Source organism: Juglans microcarpa x Juglans regia, chromosome 2D (assembly GCF_004785595.1).
Source record: "Juglans microcarpa x Juglans regia isolate MS1-56 chromosome 2D, Jm3101_v1.0, whole genome shotgun sequence".
NCBI lineage: Eukaryota > Viridiplantae > Streptophyta > Magnoliopsida > Fagales > Juglandaceae > Juglans > Juglans microcarpa x Juglans regia.
The window spans coordinates 41,959,823-41,984,121 of record NC_054596.1 but is presented as its reverse complement, the minus strand read 5'-3'; the positions used below and the strand labels follow the sequence as shown (position 1 = coordinate 41,984,121).

The window sequence follows — 24,299 nt, the reverse complement described above, 5'->3', positions numbered from 1 at the left end:
CTCAGGTTTAAATAGAATTATTCAATTCAATTTAGGGACATTGAACTCTGCCTGGTTTGAATACAAAAATCTCTCTAACTTATCTCAAATCATCTTATTTAATTAGTGTAATTTTTTTAAATTTTTACATAAAATATAATAAACAATTCAATTTTTTTAAATATTAAAAAAATAATAATATTACAAAATAATATTTTATTTAATTTTTAAATATGACATATAAAAGGCCTCAAATTTATGGCATATGTGGACTTGCTTAAGGTCCAATTCACAAAAGAAAATTGAAACAGAGAGAGAAAGAGCCAACCTGACCCAGTAGTAAAGGGCTAAAGGCCCATAATTTTCATTCAATTGGAAGCCCTCCGGATTAACATTAATTAATGATAAAGCAAATCAAAGAGAGGTCCGTTGAACAAAAGTTGCTGCTTCTGCTGCTCTCATCGATTCAAATTTCAATTCAATCCTAAAAGCATCACGTCCGGAGTATACGACACGCGCCGCCGCACAAAATCACTTCCATTGATTGAGGGGCCCAAAAATAGCACCAAGTGGACCCCACTCCCCCGGGTCTTCCTCCACACACGCGCTTCCTTCAGCTTCTCTGACTCTTGAGTATTAGTGGCTCGCTCCTCCCAAGAGTCGGTTGCTATTCTCTTCTCCTCTCTCTCTCTCTCTCTGCGTGTAGCAAAGGTGGGTAGTGAGTAGTGTGGGTACTGACTGGCCTTTGCTTCCCATGCCCTATTATTATCATTTTTTTTCCTGTTTTTGTCAGCTCGCAAACTCTTTTCAAAGATGACGCTTTTATGACGGGGGGTGATTTTTGCTTCCGAAGTTTCTAAGAGTTTTAGGTAAGTTCTGTGTTTTTTTGGCTTCCACCTCGACGTATTATTCGGGTTTTTTTCCTTGTTTTTGCGCTTTTTTTTTTGGGGTCTATTTTGAAAATGCTCTACTTGTTTTGAGAGAATCTGCCGGTTTGAACGTGTTTGGGTGCGGAGAAGATCCTAGAAAAGGAAAGTATCAAGCTACATTTTTTGAAAAATAATAGCAAGTGCCGGTTTCTTCTATTTTCCTATATTATTATTTTTGGAGGTACCAAGGCAATGCTTTCCTAATTATTGTTTTTTAACTGGGTTGCGTTTCTTTTCTTTTCTTTTTTTTTCCCTCTTTTTTGATTTTTAGGTATTTTCTTTTAAGGTTTCAACATAATCGAGAATTTCTTTAGGTGAGATTACTTTTAGCTAATGGCGATTTTGCATGTAACATTTTGAGTGCGTCTGCATGCGTGAGAGTGAGAGGAAATTTACTCTTTTTTTATGTAACATTTTGTGTGTCTAACTTAGCGAGTAAATAAAAGAGAAGCCCCAGGTGTGAGAGTTGTGTACTCACTTGAAGTTGCAAGGAGAAGTATTGCTCTAGCGGCTTGCGTGCGGTGTTTTGTATTCTAGATAGATTTGTTCTGGCTGCAAGGAAAAGAACACTCGAATTAAAAATTTGAAATCATGTTGTCATTTTGGTTCTTTCAGCTGTTGCATATGTGCTCTTTCAGTAATGGTTCCTTGTAGTCTGTTCATTTGGTACCCAAGGGAAAAAGGCATTGCCATGCCAGATGGGAATTCCATCGCTATAGTAAATAATGTTAGCTTATTTAACAAACTTACCCCAATCCTCGATAAAGTGTTATCTCTGTGTTTTTAGACTAGTAATATATTTTGCCTGGGTTTTGTGGCATCTGGTGGTTGAATCCAGTTTCAGAAATGTTATCTGCTTTAATATGTGAGATAGGAACTAATATAAAGCGTGCTGCTTAGTTCCTACTACAGAATGTGATAGGATGGGGAAAACTTATAATATGGTTATGTGGATTGTTTAATGAGCTTTGCTACTCATCACAACACACACCAGACTTATTTTTATTTTTTTTTAATTTTTTTTTTTTGGTTTTATTGCTCCTAAACTAATTGAGTTCTTCTACTCATCATCCATATACCACACATTTGGTAAGGGAAAAAAAATAAAAAATAAAAAAATAATGTGTGGTGTGTAGTGTGTGGTGTGGGGATGATGAGCAGAATTTTTCTTTTTCTTTTTTAAATGCATGTTCGCCACTATTTGGATTTATGCTGATGTGAGAATGCTAGATTTTCAGAATAAGAAGAGTATGATGTTGCTTATGGTGATTTATTTAGATCACAGAGATGTTGCTTATGGTGATTTATTTAGATCACAGACTTCATTAAGGATACTAGAAATTGATGCAATCCCATCCTTATGTGAAGCTTGAATTAAACCTGTCTTTACAAGCAGCCTTTAATGGCAAGATTGTTTTGCACGAGGAGGTAGGTCTTTTCCGGGGCTTGGGCTGTGCATGCCCAGGTGGGTGCACGTGGTCGGTGTCCCATACTGTAGTACCAGTTAATCTGTGCTTACATTCAGCTTTGACCTGATGGAAGTGCTGATGGTTTTTTTAGTATCTGTTCTCTATGGTTATTACCTTAAGTTTTGAGTGTTCTGGCAAGTTATTAGAACTGAGGTTTGTATGTTCTTTTCTGCTATGGCATTTAATTTTACTTGAAAGTTCTGTTGATGGACTGGTGCATGTTCTTTAAGACTCTTCTACCTATACTCATACATATTGGAAATTGTAGGGGTTTCAGCATTCAAGAGTCTCTAGTATAAATTCTTGCTGAGTGATTGCTAATGGCGCCGAATCCTAGAGTTGCAGCAGCCTTTCGGGCAATGGGGGATATTGGAATTAGTCAAGATAAAGTGAAACCGGTGTTAAAAAATCTTCTAAAATTGTATGACAAATGCTGGGAACTTATTGAAGAAGAGAATTATAGAGCTCTTGCAGATGCTATATTTGAGGAGGAGGAGACTAAGGTTCAATATTCTCCTTTATCAGTTAAAATTCAGTTGGATCTGTTTTACTATTCCCTTCCCTTCCCTTTTGTCTTACATATGAGCTTAATCTAATATGAATCCTCTCGATCAGGTTATGGAACAGAAGAAGAAGTGTAGGAATACTGACGTATGTCAGTCTTTTCTCTACTTGTACTGGTGTTAGTTATTTTATTTATGTTTTTGTTTTTTGCCTGTATTGACTCACCTTCTTGCATTTGTAACTGGCAGGAAGACGATTTGGAGGAAGAAGCTCTGACGCATGATGAGCCTGAACGTCCGCTAAAGAGGTTGCGCTTGAGAGGTCAAGGAGGTCAGGTTTCACCGTTGGTCACTGCCTGCAACCAAAGTTTGGGTGGAAGTTCGGTAAAAAGGCCTAAAGTGGAGGAGGATGAACTGCCCAAAACTTCTTTCCGACAGCAGCCTCGAGAAATAAAGGAGACACCCCAGCGTAATATTGTTAACAAAGGCAAGCAGCCTCTCTTACCTCAAATTGAGCCCCTGGGAAAACGATCAATGTCTGAGAGAGCAGCAAGTATTCGCATTAAAGAGCCAATGGCTGAGCCAGGCATTGCGAGTTTGCCCAAGCAGAAGGTTCCGGATACTCATGTATTGATCAAGCCAAAGGATGAGCCATTTACAGATGATATGTTTAGCAGTGATGTGCCAGACTATGAGGTTCCTATTGCAGTGATCCGTCCAGGTGCATCTTCGTTTCCCTGTTGCCATTCTCTAGATTAGCATAGCTCATATATCCAAATACTTTTTGGTGTATAGAATGTTTTAACCTTGTTTGTATCATTATTTGTGTTATGCTTTATTTCACTGTCTACATGAGTGCTTGCACACACTCTGTATCAATATGCTTTTTTGGAACATTCGTGTCTGTGTATTAGATTGACTAGATTCCACTTTGGTCATGCCCTATTTCTGAAAATACTATAAGACTACAGCAGGGAGCTTGTCCTGCCATTGTCAACTCGTCACTGACAATACTCAGCCATTTCTGCTAAAGCTCTAAAGCTTGGTTTTTAGTCTTTTGTGTTTGCGGGTGCACTTGATTGACATAGCATGTATATACAGTGTGAATTTTGCTACGAAAGCAAATGCATGATTACTACCTAAGAAGATGGTGACAGCAGACACCCTTCCTCTATTACCTAAGAGTAATTATATTGATATGAATGAAATAGGCATAGCTTGTGTACACAAGAAGTATACAAAAGAACACCTAAATACATTCTAAAATCAAGAGGATAAAGAGAAGAAGTCATGCACATTGTTTCCATTTAGCACAATGGCTGAAAACCAAAGCATTTAAGTGTGTAAGAAAAAATTCTGTAGTTCCGCCAATGTGCGCTCCCTATCTTCGAATCACCGCTCGTTTCTTTCTGACCAAATACACCACATGATGCACAACAGAATCATTCTCCACGCTGCTGCCACTTGAGGATGGCCCTGAATCTTCCTCCAACAAGCCAATAAATCCACCACTCTCGAAGGCATCACCCAAGCAACGTCAACTCTTCTAAAGATCTCATCCCATAACACCTTTGTCACCTCACAATGTGAAAGTAAGTGGTCCACTGATTCTCCATCCTTTTGGCATAAGGAACACCAATTCATCACAACGCAGCCCCCTTTCTCAAATTATCCGTGGTCAATATCTTCCCAAGAGCAGCTGTCTATACAAAGAATGCCACTTTAGAGGGCACACGAGACCTCCAAATAGACTTCCAAGGGAAATGTGCATCAGCTTGTGATAATAATATTTTGTAGTACACCCTGACTGTACATTTCTTGTTGCCATTAATCCTCCACTGCAGCTTATCCCCCTGTGCCGTAGTGTTTCCCGTGGCATATATCCCCCTGGTCCACTTCTTATTAGTCTTATGTTTTTGCAACTTTCACTATCTTATTATTTCATGAGGTTTTTGACTCATAATTACAATCAATATCCACATTTTTATCCATTGGCATTATGCCACCCTTCTCCTTTTGCAGAGTTTTCTACTATGTAGGTCTTGGTCATTTGAGCTTCCATGACCGAGTTCATCTGGTATGAATGATGAGCCCATTTTATGACAGTAATATAATGTGCTTTCATATCATCTACAAGGTGACCATATTGGTTAGGTGATCAAAGGCATTCTAAACATGTGGGAACCTCGTCTGAAACATGTAATTATCTTAGTTAGAGCATTAGCATTGGTCTATGCATATGCATATGCAAAATCACCTCTTTTGCATATCCACTTTGCCATTCAAGCAAAATTTCCACATTGACTTGTGCATATTTGAGACAAAATAATAAAAAAATATTATTATTTTATTATTACTAATTTTTTGCCTAATTTTTTTTTTATAGACTTTGCAATTAGAGGAAGAGCATGCAATAATATCAACTTCATAATTGAATGCTCAAAAACTGTTTGTAATGTCAACTTAATACAATAAAAATTTCTCCAAGATCATTACAATACAAATTCCTCCAAGATCATTACTACAAATTGTATACTTCCTGTGTACTTGGGCATTGCCTAATTTCATTCACATCAATAAAAATTATTACGTATAAAAAAAAAAAGATCATTACTACAAATTCATTACAATACAAATTTCTCCAAGATCATTTCAATACAAATTCCTCCATTGGAATGCACCAGCCCTCGTTCATATATAAAATAAAGATGAAAACAACAATTTTGTTTGCACCAGCCAGAAAATCGAGCATTTGTTTCCTGGGATTTTTAACTACAACCACAAAGCCGAAGACCCAAAACAAGATAAACGTCTCCTGCAGACAACTATAGATTTGTTTTCAATCTCATAGTTTTGGGGCAATAATCGAAACCATATGCATCATCAAAACCAGATGCATGCGAGAATCACGTGAGCAAGAACAGAAAATCAGAAACCAGAATCTAGAGAGCAAGAACAGAAAATCATTAGAAATGCAAAGCCAGAATCATCGAAACCAGAATCTAAAACCATGAAACCCTTATCTAAAACCAGCATCATTGAAACCCTAATCTAAAACCAAGAAACCGAGAAGGAATGCAGCATTGAAACTGTGAAGAAATAGAGGAAAACTTTCATACCTAAAAATGCAACTGTGACGAGTCCAGAGCCGTCGCAAGCTCCGTCTACAGCCGTCGTGAGAGAGAGGTGCACGGGTTTGATCTTCCGTCGGGATTGTTCGAGCTGAGAGAGGGATGGAGAAGAGGAAATCGTGTTTGGGGGGGGGGGAGTGCAAATCGGGATGAAAATAATTCCGTTGGGGGTTGTCGAGAGAGAGAGAGTGGGAGGAAAGAGAAATAATGAATAAAAAATGTTTTGTAGAGTGAATAGTGGGTCTCCAAATTTACACAAGTACTGTTTATAGCTAGCTAAATATATGCATATGCATAAGCCACTGTAGAAGAATTTAGGCTCATATTATGCAAATATGACTTTGCATATGCATATGCATAGACCAATGTGGATGCTCTTAATAATGGATGTATGGCATGCTGATTGTCACTTCTAAAATTCATCGTGATAAGTCGAATGATCTGTTTAACCCTGATATCGGAATGTTAAATGTAAACGGCTGAGAATCATGGAAATTAAAGGATTGCACTATTCAATAAGATTTGTTTGATATTAAAACTGCAATTCTTGCTCTCTTCTAACATCTTGGTTTTGCTTACAGATCCATCAAGTAAGGTAGATTCTTCAGTTGGGAATGATACAGTTGAAAAACAAGATGGTCCAGAGATTCCAGCATCCCAATGTCTGGGTGTAGGAAACAGAGGTGATGATGCTCTAGCTTTAACGAGTGAGAGGGAAACCAACTGCACACTTGCAACCATCCCAGAGGAATCTCCTCCCAATGTAGAGATTGCCTCCTCACCCTTAGGAGAGGTAAAGATTTCTCTGAGCTGCAACTCCACCCTTGGAAGACCAGATTTCCATATGCCTAATCGTACTGAGGTTATGAAACTGATGGAGGACAAATGTTTACGCACATATAAAATCATTGACCCAAAATTTTCTGTCATGAAACTGTTGAACGATATGTGTGAGTGCGTCTTGGAACTGGGAACTTATAGCCCTAATGAATCGCAGGAAGGCCCTGATGTATTGGAGAGATCTTCTGCACAGGGTCCTTTGGGAATTGGAGATGATGAAGAAACTTTGTGCATGCCATCCTGTACTACAAATGGATCAGTCCATGTTCAATGCTCTTCTGCAGTGGATGTGCCTCTTTCAAGACCTATGTCATTAAGTTCTAGCGATTTGATGTCCATCCACGATGTTAATGACATAACAAGAGGAGAAGAAAGGGATAGAATTTCATGGGTCAATGAAATTAATGGGGAACGTCTACCACCCTTAAAGTACATACGCCAAAACCTTGTTTTCCAAAATGCTTCTGTCAACTTTGCCCTCTCTCGGATTGGGGATGAGGATTGTTGTTCCAGTTGTTTGGGTGATTGCCTATTCTTATCTACACCTTGTGATTGTGCAAATGAAACCGGAGGCCAGTTTGCATATGCAAAAGAAGGTTTTCTTAGGGAAGAATTCTTGGAAGAGTGTATCTCTATGACTCACGACCCACAAAGACACCAGAGCTTGTATTGTAGAGAATGCCCGCTCGAAAGAGTGAGGAATGATGTCTGTTTAGAACCATGCAAAGGCCACTTAAGGAGAAAGTTTATCAAAGAATGCTGGAGCAAGTGTGGCTGCAGTAAAAGCTGTGGCAATAGAGTGGTGCAGCGAGGCATAACTTGCAAGTTGCAGGTGGGGATTGTAACTTGGAGTTGTACAGTTGTTTTCCCATGCTGATGTAACAATTACTTAGAGAATTTGATCTTGATGCAATATTCATATCTCATTAATTTTGGTTTTGCACTCGAAATACCATGTAATTTGTTACATATAGATTTCATAAAGTTTGCTCTGTACTTCAGGTGTTTTGCACTTCTGAAGGAAAAGGGTGGGGTCTCCGAACCCTAGAGGACCTGCCGAAAGGTGCATTTGTGTGTGAGTATGCTGGAGAAATTTTGACCAACACTGAGTTGTATGATAGAAACTTGGAAAACAGCAAAAGTGGCAAACCTACGTACTCAGTTCTACTGGATGCAGACTGGGGTTCAGGAGATCTAAAGAATGAAGAAGCTCTCTGTTTGGATGCAACATTTTTTGGCAATGTTGCTAGGTTTATTAACCATAGGTACTTGTTTAAATCTCAAAACCTCATGGCCTCTATCTATCTCTCTATCCGTTTCCAATTGGTAAGGTGAAGATGCTGTGAGGAACGTACTCATAAATTTGGTATCTAACTTGTATAAGCTTATTTTGAAATAATAATAAAGTGACCTCAATTTCTGACATTCGTGATATTTAATTATTTACAATCAGAAATTATATACATATAAAAAAAAAAAAAATCAGAAATGATGTTGTAGGAAATTAGGTAAAAATCCCATCTTCCCCTCCAAAAGAGCAAGAAGATGGGAGATGACTGCAATCTGACATTATCATGTCAACATGGCTCTCTGTAAACTATCAGAGGTAGGAGAGTAGCTGAAGATCAAAATGCCCTCCTCCCTTCTGGTGGCGTGATGAGATTAATAGGTGAAATCTAGTGCAAATGACAGTCATCAATGATCAATTGATAGCAGAAATGTTTCTTTGAGTGAAAATGAAGTTAACTCCGAGAAGAGATTAATCATCTCTAGCCTCTATTTTTGCAATATGGTGACAAATAATGATTAGTTCCTTAACTAGGTAGACAAATGTTTTACCAGCTATAGAGATTCAATTTGTAAGTATGTGATCATTCTGTTCTTTATTTCGCTAGGTGTTTGGACGCAAACTTGGTTGAGATCCCAGTTAAAGTGGAGAGCCCTGATCGTATCTACTACCATGTATGGGATCTTTGAGCCTTTTACTTGCATTTTCAGTGTGATGTCCTTGCTTAGTGATAGGAAACTGATTTCTGTACAAATTAAGTCTAATGGAGTACTTATTTTGCTTTCTTTTTATGTAGCTTGCCTTCTTCACAACAAGAGTAGTAGCTGCCTTGGAGGAACTCACTTGGGTGAGTAGGTTTTTAATTATTAGAGTGCAGTTAAATGGTTGTTCGCATATATCACGATCTGATTTCGTTTTTTATATTTCCTATACTTTTACACGAATAAAGAACATGGGTTAATTGTTTTCCTGATTCAGAGCACTATAATGAGTCGTGAATAAAAAGAAAATTCTATTTCATGTATTGTACAAAAGCGTCACAATGTTGATTTAAGGCTTTTCTTTTCTTTTTCTTTTCCTGTTGGGGGTTGAGGTCAGAAAAACGATGAGCCATTGCCTTCATATGTTTTGGTATATGTGCTTGCCTGCTTGAGCTCGTACAAGCAGTCATGCATTAAGATGGCCCTACCTTTTTCCTTTGGATGTATGAATTCATTTTTATCCTGCTATCTTGTCACTTTAGTTCATATTAATAGTAAATCAACCTTGGACCTAGTTCATGCATGCATTAATTCTAGAAGCTTATGACTCATGCAGGCATTAATTCTAGAAGCTTATTTTGTCATCCGTTGGTCTGCTTTACATGATGTGTGTAGGATTATGGCATCAACTTTGACGACCATGATCAGCCCGTGAAGGCATTCTGCTGTCGATGTGGTAGTAAGTTCTGCAGAAACATGAAGCGCTCAACTAGTACGCACCCTTTCTCATTATTTTACATTTGTGAATCCTTCGTTATCGCAACGAGATTATTGACCTTTATTTTTTAGTTAATGATTTTGCACACTTGTAGCTTGGTTTCATTGCTTGTGATGATTCTGAGCTAATAAATATTACACTGTTAGTTTCTGCTGCATTGCCTTTTTTATTAATCTAAAAGTTTGAAAGGACTTAACGCTGAAGTCTTGGATGTGTAGCCTTAAAATGGACCTAGACAAAACATTTTTAAGTAGTTTTGGTGATTCACCAAATAACATTTGAGTTGGCCAGAATCTTGGTTTTTGGGGTTTTCCTGCTTTTTATGAAATCTTCATGGGAAGCCACTTTTTCATGTAAGTAGGTTAGACACTTAGAACATGAACTTGCTGATCTTTTTGGTTCAATGCATTGGTTTTTCCCAATATTTGGTTCAATTCTTGATTGTCCTCATCAATGTTGCTGCTACCATCCCAAATAATGATAGATTGTCGTGTTTTCATGGCGCAGGGTCTAGATCTGCATCAATTGTGAGATAAAACATGGATGGGGTTCGTCTATCAGCTGGTCTTCCACTCAATTAAGCTGCTGAATTTACTGAAAACTATATATGGTCCAACTATATATACTGCCTAGTGTAAAGCTGGGGATAGCTTTTGGAGTCACTGGTGTGCCTTTTTGAAATGAGAAATGCTTTTGTACAGGGGTTTGTAAATAGACCAAAGGTGGTTCAAACTACTTCAAAATCATCGCTCCTCTTTGCAAAGATCTTGCTCTGCTATTGTACTGCTGAAACCATGGAGAGTTTGAAAAGGGTGTAGTTGTTTTCTGGATTTTCTTCCATATGAACTTTGAAGTTTACGATGCAAGTAATTGGAAAGTAGAAATTGCCGGCCGTGCCCGTTTTGCTAAGGTTATATTATGGAAAAACGATATCTGTATTCTTCAATAGTTTGCTACATGCAGAGTTTCATATAAAGGTTATAGGACAAGAAAGTGAGTTTGGTACTATACTAGTATGATTAATTTATAATATTCGTTAATTATGAATATTTGAATCCATATTTATTATTTTTCTCAAAGAAAAACAGTCTTAGGTCTCAATTGATGAGTTTGCATGGACATTGATTTGAACCAAAACAGAAAAAGCCTGCATATATCGCAAAATGAAAAAGAAAATAAAAACCTTCTTGTTATTTTGAAAGTCTACTCAGGCTATAGTTGTTGCTACAACTATCAAGTCCAACAATTTGAGAAGAGTGATGGTACTAATTTTATTCTGGTTAAACTAATTGAGTTTAAGGATGATAAGTAGAATTATTCAATTTAAGAATTCTACTTTGAAGTTACCCTATAAGCGTTAGAAGATCATATAAAAAAAATTCCAAACTCTCTCTCTAGGATGAGTTCTCTCTACCTCTCTTGTGAGTTATTCCCCTCTTAATACTATCTTTCCTCCCTCACAATCCCTCCTCACCATCCATCAAACACCTCCAGTACCATCCTTCCACCCATTTCTCATAACACCAGTAATCTCCCATATTACCACTCCCACCAACATGTGCTCACACTAGTTACCCGATATGGATAAGCTCATCAAGTAGATAACAACGCTAATATGGAGCGATCTTCAGCTCGAGCTAGAGGTAGGCCTAGTGAATCACTTCTCTAATCTTACACTGGTAGGAAAACTGCTATCCTCAAGATCCCTTGACAAGAATAAATTCCATGCAACAATAAAAGCAGTTTGGAGCTTTGTCTTGGATTTTGTAATTGAAGATATAGATATCAACACCTTCTTGTTCACTTTTCCAACTCAACAAGACAAAGAAAGAGTGCTCACACTTTTCCAACTCAACAAGACAAAGAAAGAGTGCTAGCTAATCGACCTTGGAACTTCAAGGGATTTCATATGGTGCTTAGTAATTGGCCACCAGGGTTTAGTATCCATGAAGTAGCTTTGAATTTTTTTTTTTTTTGGGTCCAAATCTATGGTTTCCCTATGGAAATGCTTACTAACAGAAATGCAGAAAAAATTGGTCAGATTCTTGGTAATCTTATTGAAATAGATAAAGTCTCTATATTCGGTGCAGCACTGAGGAGATATCTAGGTATGAGAGTTCAAATCAATATTAAAAAACCACTTCTAGAAGATTTTGATTTGGCAAGACCAAGACGTGAGGTGAAACAAATCTTAATCAAGTATGAGAGACTCTCCGGCTTCTGTTATGCATGTGGTTATCTAGGACATATTGCACAGGCTTGCCCAAGACACTCGACTCTGCCTGAAATCCTACAATATGGTCTATGGATGAGAGTTGGCAATCCAATGTCTAGAAGAAATGATCAATACAGACCCACACAACATGCAAATGAAGAACAAAGAACCCAAAGAATTGCACTACTACCAATTCGTATCAGGGAACATGATATTGATCATCATTCAAAACCTCAAGCTTCTGCTAGTAATCTGTTCAGCAGAGGGAAAGAAAAAATGTACACGGAAAAGGGTTCAAAATATTCCAGTACTGAAAATCTGAGTAGCACCATTCACTTTTTAGCAGGTATACTGAGTGCGAGACAATGGGCTCTCACATGAACACATTTACTAGGAGCCATGGACAACCAATGAGAAAAATTGCAGAGGAACAACATAGAGAAGATGAACGGTGGGCCATTAAGAGTTTGGTGGCCCCAATAACTGCTAGCAGCCCATTTATTGCCCATAACCCAACATATCCCACATCAGAAATCCTACAAGCTTTGAGCCGTTCAATTGTCTTTTCCCCAATCAAATCCTGTCCCCTACAACTCAAAAAATCACAGCATGAGATCTCTGAGTTGATCTTCAGTCAGACTAATTTTAGGCTCGACTTTAATACGCTTAGCAAGAGCCCATCACTCTACCATTAGACGATCTCTCATATCAAGTTTGCTTCAAACCCACCAGAAAGCCCAAGCCCATAAATAACCCTCAATACAAAGATTGGATCAAATCTTGCAAACACTGAAGGGGGCCCAAAGCTAAGTTAGATGACCCAAACACTCAGCCCTCTTAGATCCATCAAGCCCTAGACTCTCCTTCCCAGCCTAGCCCAACCCAATGCCAAAAGCCTTAGAACCCCCTTTCCCATTGCAATCACCAAACTCATGTAACCCCTGCAATCCTGCATCTCTTCTTGATGTTTTCTTTGAAATCCATTTTGAAAACCCATCATTGGAAACCCATATAAAACCAAAAAAGAGGGAAAATGCTCATCTTGAGGTAGAGGTTCCACACTGTTAATACTAATAGTGTGGTGAATCGACTAGGTTTCTCTATCTATATGCATGTTCTCCCTCTAAAGAGGGGGGGGGGGTGTGTGTGTGGCATCTAGGATTGCATTGTTCATATATCTAGTAATATAATGACTTTTTGTGGTGTATTTGGATCCTATGTATTTACCTTGGTTTCTTATTCTTGCTTATTGCCCTGTGCAATATAATTGGAAACAATCGTTTTGAAATTTGATAAACAATATTGTTTCTACCTTCAATGGCCCCATCTTAGGACTAGGAGATCTTAACACCGTTCTACACCAATTTGAGAAACTAGGTGGCAAACCATTTGCATCTTCTTCTCAACATACTGGCTTAAAGCTTTTTATGGATCTTAATGGACTTGCAAGCTTAGGTTATTTTGGCCCTAAATTTATCTGATCAAACAAAAGGTTTGGCATTTCCCACATTAAAGAAAGACTTGACAAGGGAGTGGCCAACACTAAATGGGCTACTATCTTTCCTGATGCTAGAATAACTCATTTGCTAATATATACCTCTGACTATATTCATTTGTTCCTTGACACCATTGGATCCAAAAGATCTTCCCCTTTATTCAAGTTTGAAGAGTTTTGGGCTAGAGATCCTTCTAGCTTTACTATTGTGGCTAAGGCATGGGATAGAGCCATAGCAGGTCCTCTTGTATCATGTCTTATCTCAAAAATTCATCTTTGTAAAAAAAGCTTTAAGGATCTGGAATAAAAATCATTTTAGTCATATTCAAACTAGAATTAGGGAGTTTAATAATCATCTTGTGGCCATTCAAAACAAGATCCCACTGACCATAATATTTATCTTAAGGATTGCATAAAACAATGCCTGAATGAACAACTCAGGAGAGAAGAGATCCTCTGGAAACAGAAATCTAGATTGCAATGGCTCACAATCACGGATCTTAATACCAAATTCTTTCACATGACCTCCATCATAAGAAGAAGAAGGAACAATATTCGTTGTCTTAAAGACTAGTCCATTCAATGGGTTCATAACCTCCCTACTATCCAAAATATGTTCCTGGAACACTTTCAAAACATGTACAAAACCTCAGAACCTGACATTCCAGTTGAACTGGATAATCTCTTCCCTGGAAAAAATCTCAAACTATGACAATGAGGCTCTTTGTAGAATACTTGATGAGGAAGAAATTCTCTTGACTATCAAACAAACCCCATCATCCAAGGCACCTACTTGACCCAGATGGATTCACTAATTTTTTCCACAAACATTCTTGGAGATTGTGACGTTTGATTTTATTAAGACCATAAAGAACTTCTTTATCAAGGGACATGATCTTAAGGAGTTAAATCAAACCCACATTGTGTTAATCCCAAAATCAGAATCACCCAGTACAGTGCACCAAAACAGACCTATTAGCCTCTCTAATGTATGATATAAGGTGATTGCCAAAATTCTGGCCAATAGACTAAAAACAGCTCTTCACAAATTTATCTCTCCTCACCAATCAACCTTTATCCCCGGCAAAGTCATTCAAGAAAATACCATTATTGCCCAAGAAATCTTTCACCACTTCAAGAAGAAAAGGGGTAACAAATGGTTGATGGCTATTAAAATTGACATTGAGAAAGCTTTTGACTACATGGAATGGAATTTCTTATTGATAGTCCTCAAATGCTTAGGTTTCCATCCAAAATGGATTACGTGGATACATGAATGCATAAACACGTTTTCATTCTCAGTAGTTATCAATGGAGAACCAATAGGCAGCTGCAACCCTTCTAGAGGTTTGAGACAAGGTGACCCTTTATCACCCTTTCTGTTTATCATTGGAAGCGAAGTTCTTTCTCGTCTCATTACTAGAGAGGAACACTTGGACAACATCCATGGTATAAACATCAGCAAAAGAGGGCCCTCCATTACCCATATCTTGTTTGTAGATGATCTGATTCTATATGCTTGTGCTAATACAAGTAATGCAAACTCTCTTCTTAGGTGTCTTGATAGGTATTCTTTGTGGTCGGGTTAAAAGATAAACAAAACAAATATTCCATTCATTTCAGTAGAAACTCTTCCACCTCCACCATTAGATCAATCAAAGGGATTTTAGCCTTTAAAACTTCCACCTCCAAAATCAAATATCTTGATCTCCCTTTAAGTTTTGAAAGACCAAACAGAGTTAACTACACTGAAATCCAAGAAAAAATCCAAAAGAAGCTCTCTAGTTAGAAGCTTAAGCTTTTATCACAAGTTGGTAGAACTACCCTAATCAAATTGGTTGCTAGCTCCATTCCAACTTATATGATGTCAAGCATCATGATTCAAAAGCCCATCTCAAAAGATACTGACAAATCTCTAATGAGATTCTGGTGGAGGTTTGACCCAAAAAAATCCCACAATTTCACTCCCAAGTCCTGGATATCCATTTGCAAACCCAAATCCATGGGAGGTCTTGGATTAAGACAAACTTCTCTCTTCAATAAAGCTTTGCTTTGCAAATTGGGATGGAGCTTTCTCAGCAATGATACAAGCCTATGGAAATCTCTCATCTCTGAGAAATATGTGAAACAAACATCCTAGATGAACATCTCTGCTAAACCCACTGATTCTAAATTCTGGAAAGGATTGATAAAACTCAGAGATTTCCTTACTTCTAGCACTTGCATGCAGATTAACAATTGAACAAGAGCTTGGTCTGATCTTTAGATCCCTACTCTACCACAACAAATCCCAATTCCCTCATCCTCTCTTATAATCCAGGACCCACAACTGAGAGTTTTGAATTTGTCCTTGAAGAACCTAGTAGATGGAACACCATTCTACTTCAAACGTTATTCTCTAGGGACATGGCTAGAGAAATAGAAAACATTCCTCTTGCCCAATTGAGCTTTCATGATATTAGGGACAAACTCAAATGGACTCATCATTGTTCTGAAAAATTCTCTATTAAGTCGGCATACTTTGCCTTAGTAACTCAAAGTAACAACATCAACCAATTGCAACATCCCTGTACTTGGAAAAAAATGTGGTCTTTGAAAATTCAAGAAAGGCTTAAACTCTTCATGTGGAAAGTTTTCAATACTATTCTCCCAACAAGATCCATGTTAAAGAATTGTATTCCCCTTAATGAGGACCAAGCCATCTGTCCAATCTGCAACTTTGTATAGGAAACTACTTCTCACCTTTTTCTAGAATGCTTATACTCTAGAATCCTTTGGAGACAATCCCCTTGGCCTATTAATATCTCCTTTATAGGAAGACAAAACATTAAGAATTGGGTCTTATGCATTCTAGAGCCTGCGGATAAAATTCATATTTTAGAAACAGATACCCACAAATTTCAACTTTTTGCCACTATTACCATAGATAACTTGTGGTTTTACAGAAATCAAGTAATCTCTCAATAGACTAGTTTGTAGCAAGAGTTAACCAGTCTTACAGAGATTACTGCAATGCTTGAGAATGGAAAGAACTGAATTATGAAACCATATGGTCCCCACCTCCCATAGAAAAATATTCAGCTGCTTTTGATGTTGCTGTTAGACCACATGGTAGTACCTCTGCTTCAATATGTAGAACACACAGTGGAGAAATTGTATTCAATAGAGTAGAGCATTGAAGAAACTGTAATTCAAACCAAGGTGAAGCTATGAGAACAGTCATAGGAGTATAGGAAGCCCAAGCCATAAACTTAAAAAATATATAATAGAGGGAGACTTCTCGAGAACCTTATCAGCCTTACAAGAAGATCAAAGTCATCAAGATTGGATTACAAAGGGCACTATAAGAGATATGAAACTAATGCTAGAGAAATTTGAGTTGGGAAGCAAGAAAAATACATCGTTCTTAGAATTGATGCGCGTAGGCAATTGTGCAATAGGCAACTTCTAAAAATGCTTATGGAATCATTCCCTTGATCAAAATCTCACCATGTCTACTGGATTTCCACAGCGGCAAGGATTCTCCTCATTTTGTAATTAATCATTGTTAAGTAGACTACCTGTTTCGGTGTTCTTTTGTAATTTGTATTAAGATCTTTGTTATCAATGAAGTTTATCTCTCTTGAGAAAAAGAAGAAGAAGATCATATGATCCTATTGATATAAACTTGAACAATTTAATTGTTTAGATTTTATCTTGACAATCGTATACAGTTCATTTCACGGTAAGAACAGTGCTAAAATATAATTCATATCTCAGTTTTTTTATATAAGATTTTCGTGTGTACATATTGGCAAGGGCTTTCCCCTTTGGTACATTATCATCAAAATCTCTCTTTAAAGACTATGCACAACAAACACTCTTTGGAAGCCTCAGAATATTTGAGGATTAAAACAAGCAACAAGTGGCATCATAAAATATAAAGAGAACCACTGGAAGAAAGGATGAACAAAGAGCATGCCTAGCACTCCACTCCACATTGTTTGAGGGTTGGTCCGGATTGCTTTGGCAAGAAAGGATCAATTCGGACCCAAATCAGGGAGAAAATTGATGCAAGAAGTACTGACCAAAGGACTACGATGGTAGGAGTCCTGTTTTGCCTGCCCATTAAACCTTTGAGGAAAGGATAAAGATGAACTATAACCCAGAAGGCGAAAAACAACTTCCCAAATAATGGACCCCATGAGCCATAGCCATTGTTAATGGCATCGGAAACTCCGGCCACGACTCCCACCATGTTCATGATTATAAGTGTGGTTGGTGGGATTAGAAGGGTGGTCCACTTGAAGAGGTAGAGCTCCCCAAACTCAGCATCTTCAGCTGCCTTTGATGTCACTGTGAAGTTTGTGTCAACTCCAGCAAGGACCTTGAGGAGGCCTTGGAAGACTGCAAAAAGATGTGCTGAAACACCACCAATCACCCAGAATTGCTCATTGCGCCACCAATCCTCGATGCTAACACCACTCCATCGGAGCTCGAGCACACCGGTTACTATGATGGAGAGGAAAAGAGCCATGAAATATACACTAGCAAGGTTTGTGAGCTGTAGAACAAGTAAGACATATGATTAGATCTTGTCTGGTTAGATAGGAAATAGAATGAAAAGATTTTGCAATGATTTTGCAGTGTTAGGATGGAACTTCTTTAAATAACGACTTCCAATGTGGAGGTAATTAAATTTCAGTCTTACTTTAGCCTTCCTGTTTATCCAATAGCACATTTAACCACTAGAGTTCTTTTCCAATATCTAGATTGGCCAATTCTTATGTTTCTCCCAAGACAGCCAAACAAATTTAATACAAATTTGATCTCATGGATTAATGCTGATTGATTAGGAAATTGCATACAATGGCCTTACATAAATTTTTAGTACTACTTACAGTGGGGATGATGAATTTTCCAGTCAGAAGACAGACGGCTGGAATGGTGCAGTATGCAAGCAGAGGAATGGAAGTGAAAGGATAAACGATGGTGTTGATGTAAGCCATTCTCTCCAGCCATTTCAATTTTCCTCCATAAGCATACCATAGTGGGCAGTGGCGACTAAGGAAAATCTCAACAGAGCCAAGAGCCCATCTCAGAACTTGGTGTAAACGATCTGATAGATTAATTGGTGCTGATCCCTTGAAAGCTGCTCTCTTTGGCATGCAGTACACTGACTTCCATCCTCTGCAGTGCATCTTGAAGCCTGTCAAAATATCTTCCGTGACCGAGCCATATATCCACCCAATCTGCGATGAGAAGGAATTAGCAATTGTGTAATCAAATGATTCATAAGATCATCATGTAATGAGCTTGACATTTATGGTTTTACCTCTATGACTTGAACTATATACCATCATTATTTTTTTGAACTCAAGGCATAATTAACATGACGCCCGAAATCCTAGAAAATTGTCCAACTAATTAATTTTTTTGCAATTCTCTGAAACGTTTTTAGTCCTTAAGAGCTTGAATGTGCCTTGAAATGGAAAGTTAACATTGATAGTCAAATTTTTTAAGAACCTTTGAATCCATTTAGAGAGGGGTTAGGAGCTAGCTAATCACCTCTTTTCCCCATTCAGTTTTCTCTTCATAGCCGCAACTGATAACATGAATGGCCTCCTTAATAAGCGATGCTTGATTAGTCCCTTCAGGAAGACCACCATCTTCCATAAGAGTGGAAGCAATAAAAACTGGTGATTGTCCAAACCTTTTCTCAAAATTCTTTTGTGACATGAGTGATGATTTCTCCAACTCATCATAACCTTCGAGCCCTTCTTCAATATCTTCAAGTTCAAACATAGGTCCAGACCCTTTTTTCAAGTAGCTCTTCCCCATCATTTTCTTCTTCTTAGGGTAAAGTCTCCCAAGCAAGCCTCTCTCACCTTTCTTCTTTGACTTTGACTTCCTTGAACCACCACAACAGCAGCAGCACCATGAAGGCCAGCAGTCACATGTCATCTTTGGCCGCTTCTCAGATACCGGAGGATCATAGCCGTACAATGCCGGTCTGTTGAAGACACATCCAGTGCCAACATACACTGGACCTTGGATGCCATCTAGGCCTTTCATGTTAATCTGTAAACATACAATATTGAAAGCATTGGACAGGCAATTGTGAAAATTTGTATGCAAATTAGTAATAAGAATCAGTTTGAGATGGCCGATTATCCAAGAATTGTATGACTTACATCAAAGAACACAATGTTTCGATTAGCATATCGATCATGTCGATCAATGCCATCGAATCTTTGAGGAAACTGGACATAGCATAGTTTCTTTCCGAACTGGGGGTCCATCAAAAAACACATGGCTTCCCGTATAGCCTTGCTATTGTTGATGTAGTGGTCACAATCCAGATTCAACATAAAAGGTGCATTGGTAAGCACTGCAGAAACTCGAACCTATTGATGACATACACAATCCAAGTAATAAGAATAGGCAGATATCCGATTTCACACAGATTATTATTGTTTGAAATACAAGCTACCCACCAGGGCATTCATGGCACCAGCTTTCTTGTGGTGTTGATATCCGGGACGTTTCTCACGTGAAACATACACTAACCGTGGCAACTCCTTCCCTTCCACATCTAATGCACCCTCACTTCCAAGATATACCTACAAAAAAAGTAGCATTTTCACAAGCGGTTTTAATAATTTAATAGCATTTCAATCCAAACAGAAGCTAATGTTTGAATGTGAAAAGAACAAGGGAAAACTGGGGGATGAAAAAAGGTCAGCAAATTCAACACAAACGAAGTTACTTATTCATTTTACTTTCCAACTCCAGGGTCTTTCTGAGAACCAAAAAGAAGTTAAATATCAATAAGAGTCAAACTTTGATGACGCATAGGTAGTGAGACCGAGAAAAGAAAGATAGAAGGGATGAACTTGCCAAACCTGAATCATGCCAGGATGATCACGGGTGTTGTTTCCTGGCCAAGGGGTACCGTCCTGCATCACCCATCCATCTTCTGGTTTCTTCTGTGCCTTTGCCACCAATGCATTAATCCTTACTTTGAACTCCTCGTATTCTCTCTGCAATACAACACAAACACACTCCCTTAAGCCACATTGGTTTTCAGAAGAAGTGTTGCAGGAAAGCAGAACAAATAGGTTTTATTTTCCTTGGTCTGTTTGCTTACTTTCATAGCTCTGCGATCCTTTACAAAGGTGGGCAGCACCTTATCTTTCAAGTAGTCCATCTTCTGAGAGAAGTAGAACTCTGGAGCCCTTGGCTCTACGCTATATTTCTTACAAAATGGCACCCATACTCTGGCAAACTCAGCAGTTTCTGATAGTGTATCGAAAAGGAGCATCGATGCACCATCATCCGACACATAACAGCTCACCTTATCAACAGGGTAATCGACAGCCAAGATGGAAAGAACTGTGTTTGCAGTTATGATTGGCGGTTCCTTGAGAGGGTCAACAGTACTGACATAGACATCAACTGGGGCTAAACGGTTTGGTTCTCCCTCACGCTCAAACCTCATGGACAAGCGATCCAGGTAAGTTTCTCTGGTAGTGGGGCACCATTTAGGAAATTGATCAAGTATCCAAGAGAAGGCAAACCATGTCTCGCATATTACAGAGATGAGCCACAAGGGATAAGCATCATATGCTGGAGTTAAGATTCGGAAGCGGAGGAAGAAAGCAAGAATGACGAGCCGGAGAACAATAACTATGCGATATGGACTGATTTTACTTGAGGGGATTGGAATTTTTCGCCACATTGGTTGCCTGGCTTCAGCCAAACTGCAAAAGGATAGTGTCATTTCTGTTGCATAGTCTGAGAATTAAAATCTCTAATACTTCTTAAAATAAACATGGGTTTCATGTGTATTCGATCACGAATAGTTTTGTTTTGAAGCATATGAAGTTGCAGCAGTGAAGGGAGATTAAACTTACAGGTAATCGTCGTCATCTCCCTGATCATTATTTCCATCGTCTTTGCTCACCAAACCTCTCTTCTCTTGCCTGACTTTCCACTTCTCTACTCTTTCTTTCCATTCTGCATTAGTATACGCCTCTCTGTCGCCTTCAAAATCCTTGCCAGCAACTGTGCCCCATCCATCACCATTCAAAACACATAGATCGATAAGTAAAAGTAGACACAAAATTAACGCTTGTGAAAAAAATTTAACACCTCAAACTTGTTTAAAGATATCTTACCACTTCCTGCAAACGAGCCAGTAGGATGCCACTGCGGGTGATTGTAGTCCCCATTTTCCTGCAAATTAAACTCACCACCATGAGTCCTTTCCTACTGTCTGAATTCCCAGCTTGCATCTTTTAATAAATGACCATATATCGATGATTACTTATCTTTTGAATTCATTTTGAAAAACTACTTAAAGAGGGGAAAAAAAACCTCAGAAGTTAAGGCTTTAAGCTACATAAGCTTACATGATTTGTTAGCAAATATTAGTAATTTTCATCTTGCCATTTTGTTAGCAAATATTAGCAAATATTAGTAATTTACATAAGCTTTAAACTTACATTATTAGAACTTAAAATATAAAGGTTTTAAATCGTAGAGGGGAAAACCGTTGCTTTTGGCTCAGATTTCTTCTGCAGCATGACAAATAGCTAGAGATGTTCGCGTTGTCCTAGCTTTTGGGCTCTCTATTTGAAAGATGGATATGAATCTATCTATCTATCTATCTATATATATATATATATATATATATATAACACCTATGTATATATATTAATATCATGACGTTGGTATCTTCATAATTTATAGAAAAATTACCGAATGGTTAATGACTGCATGTTGCCTATCAGAATCTCCAGGGCCATTCTTAATCGGAAACTCATCATCAAAGTCATCCACATCGAAGTTATCTTCGTCTCCAGCAACTCGAGGACATCCTGGAGAGAGAAATACCAGAAAACGATAGTTGCTGAGTCCCATTTTCATCAACAACCCGAAGATAGATACAGTTAAACGAGACTACATAATGAGAACTTGAGCTAACCCTTATGACGCTTATAGCGGGTGTTGCACTGGGGACAGCTCTGGTGCCCTTCACTCCTTTCGTAGTCATAACATGGCCTGCAAACAGGGAACCCGCATTCATGGCACGCCACAAAGAACGAACCATCTTCCTTGTATCCAATCTCATCCCCACAAACTCGACATATTTTCGACACAGACTGACTGGTTGGAGGCCGGTTCTGCCAATATTCATGATACAAATTTGTAAGAAAAACATCAACTCATCTTCTTTTTCTGCTTCTGACAACTTAAAGCTTTTAGAGAAACTACTTTTATTCTTGAAAAGCAAAACAGCTTTAGAGAAGAAAAGTGAGAAGAGAAAGTAGAAGCTACCTCATGATCAGAACCATGCGAAGCATGGAGTTCCTTCCGTGTGTCGGGACCAGTAACTAGGCCAGCCATGGTGTTTGAGGCGAAATGGAGAGATGGAGAGAGGAGAGAAGTAAAAGGAGGTAATATAGGGAAGCGGAGGGGGAGAGGATCGAAAATATGAGGTGCAAGTACGTAGAAGCAGTAGTAGTAGTGTGACTTCATGAAGATCGATCAGTCTCCACCAACCGTGAGTTGGGAAGTCGCGTGTTTGAGTCTAAGAGACGTTAGCGAGCGATAGGTAGGCAGAGAGAAATATGGTTTGGTTTGGTTGCTTTCTGGCTGGCTGCATGTGTCAATGCTGCATAGCTATCTTCGACTTAAAGGATTTTAAGCCTGAAGCTAACTAGCTGGCCGCTGAATACGTACTGATCCCTCTACATACCCCCAAGTTCCAACAACCATATAATACCCATATATATGCAATATTGCAGCTTGCTTATATATGTCATGTAACCCAACTTCCCGGAATCAAGTTCGCCTAAAGTAGAAGAGATCAGATAGATTCATAAAGTACTGAATTCTATAATATTTATTACTCATTTAATTAATACTGTCTAAAATATATCATTTATCGCTCGTTTATACTATCTGAAATATTTATACGGATATCAATAGATGTTAGAGGCCTCATTTCATTCATGTGTTTCTGATCTCTTTCACATAAGTCTCTTATCAACTTTGAACATGAATTTGAGAGGATTTTTTTCCACTATCTATAGGTGCTCTTATATATATTAAAATAGGCATCTCTTATCATAATTCCAAGTAAGAAATTAAACAATGCACGAGTCTAATTAAATTAATACAAACACATGACATAGATATAAGGGAATCTTAACAACAATTTAATACATGAAAGAGATCTCTAAGTTCGAATACGAAAAATATGCCTAGCTAGCTTGGTTTACACTTCTTTTTCTTTTTGTTTTCTTAAGCTACAATGTCTTAAAGAAAAAACAAAAGGCCAGAAAGGAATTTCAAAAAACAATATGGCCGGCAAGACAAAAATCTTTTTAATAGGGAATATTTTGAATTTTTTTTTTTTAAAATTATAAACACTTTGATGTTAGATGTCATGATATATATTAAGTGAATATAATACCACAAAACAAATGACTTTTTGCAAGGAAAAAAAATTGCTGTAAAAAATCTAATTTTTATTGCAAAAGATCAGTATAATTAATTTGCAACGGTGACGTGTCATTGCCCTATTTTAGCAAATGCATGCCACCTTGGTGAAAGTCTATCGCAACAAAATTTCTTCGTTATAAATAGTCACTTTTAACCACGAGATTTCATCGTTGCAAATAAATTTTTAGTGGTCGCTATTTTTTTCTACTGTGATATATTAATTTCGTTAGTATCGCATGATGTTTTATCGTCAAATGTATTAACTAACGGGTATTTTCAGTTAAGTGCACCTACTATTAATTATAATTAGGAAATAATTACAAGCTAATTCATGAATCTGGTATTTTCAGTTATTTTATTGGTTGGGGGTGGGTTTGAAAATGAGAGGAAGAGAGGGAGAGGAAGACCGAAGACCCACCAATATTAATAATTAATATTACCTAAAAGAAGAAGAAAAATAAACAGAAAATTCAACATCGA

General features: G+C 38.0%; 2 protein-coding genes across 7 annotated transcripts; one reads left to right on the top strand and one right to left on the bottom strand.

Moving 5' to 3' along the window:
• The first annotated feature begins 332 nt into the window (after positions 1 to 332).
• On the top strand, positions 333 to 10,626 carry LOC121249551 (probable inactive histone-lysine N-methyltransferase SUVR2). 6 transcript variants are annotated; one of them, XM_041148257.1, is made up of 10 exons: positions 333 to 690; positions 2,655 to 2,880; positions 2,993 to 3,028; positions 3,130 to 3,601; positions 6,593 to 7,683; positions 7,854 to 8,116; positions 8,747 to 8,813; positions 8,936 to 8,986; positions 9,516 to 9,612; positions 10,126 to 10,626. In XM_041148257.1, the coding sequence occupies exons 2-10, from the start codon at positions 2,698 to 2,700 to the stop codon at positions 10,152 to 10,154; spliced, it is 2,289 nt and encodes a 762-aa protein (XP_041004191.1). In that variant the 5' UTR covers positions 333 to 690; positions 2,655 to 2,697; the 3' UTR covers positions 10,155 to 10,626. The 6 variants fall into 6 exon arrangements, with proteins under 6 accessions (XP_041004191.1, XP_041004190.1, XP_041004188.1 ...); XM_041148256.1 differs by having other exon boundaries at positions 2,646 to 2,880; XM_041148254.1 differs by lacking the exon at positions 333 to 690 and adding an exon at positions 697 to 848.
• A 6,439-nt stretch (positions 10,627 to 17,065) lies between these two features.
• Positions 17,066 to 22,865, bottom strand: LOC121250295 (cellulose synthase A catalytic subunit 4 [UDP-forming]-like). The gene is made up of 12 exons (XM_041149387.1): positions 22,650 to 22,865; positions 22,297 to 22,495; positions 22,071 to 22,189; positions 21,488 to 21,545; positions 21,224 to 21,374; positions 20,458 to 21,070; positions 20,213 to 20,350; positions 19,805 to 19,930; positions 19,502 to 19,714; positions 18,876 to 19,388; positions 18,209 to 18,559; positions 17,066 to 17,871 (listed from the first exon to the last, which is right to left on the bottom strand). Exons 1-12 carry the CDS (start codon positions 22,848 to 22,850, stop codon positions 17,290 to 17,292), a joined length of 3,264 nt encoding a protein of 1,087 aa, XP_041005321.1. The 5' UTR covers positions 22,851 to 22,865; the 3' UTR covers positions 17,066 to 17,289.
• Between the last annotated feature and the right edge of the window lie 1,434 nt (positions 22,866 to 24,299).

What these genes read in the sequence shown, in the direction of transcription:
- LOC121250295 (XM_041149387.1), bottom strand. Translation starts at nt 22,850, where the DNA reads ATGAAGTCACACTACTACTACTGCTTCTACGTACTTGCACCTCATATT. An exon ending in ATGCAGTCATTAACCATTCG is followed by an intron (nt 21,546 to 22,070) that starts GTAATTTTTCTA and finishes TTTAATTTGCAG; the next exon opens with GAAAATGGGGACTACAATCA. An exon ending in ATCATCCTGGCATGATTCAG is followed by an intron (nt 19,931 to 20,212) that starts GTTTGGCAAGTT and finishes CTTTTTTTGTAG; the next exon opens with GTATATCTTGGAAGTGAGGG.
- LOC121249551 (XM_041148257.1), top strand. Translation starts at nt 2,698, where the DNA reads ATGGCGCCGAATCCTAGAGTTGCAGCAGCCTTTCGGGCAATGGGGGAT. An exon ending in TTGAGGAGGAGGAGACTAAG is followed by an intron (nt 2,881 to 2,992) that starts GTTCAATATTCT and finishes CCTCTCGATCAG; the next exon opens with GTTATGGAACAGAAGAAGAA. An exon ending in GCTAGGTTTATTAACCATAG is followed by an intron (nt 8,117 to 8,746) that starts GTACTTGTTTAA and finishes TTATTTCGCTAG; the next exon opens with GTGTTTGGACGCAAACTTGG.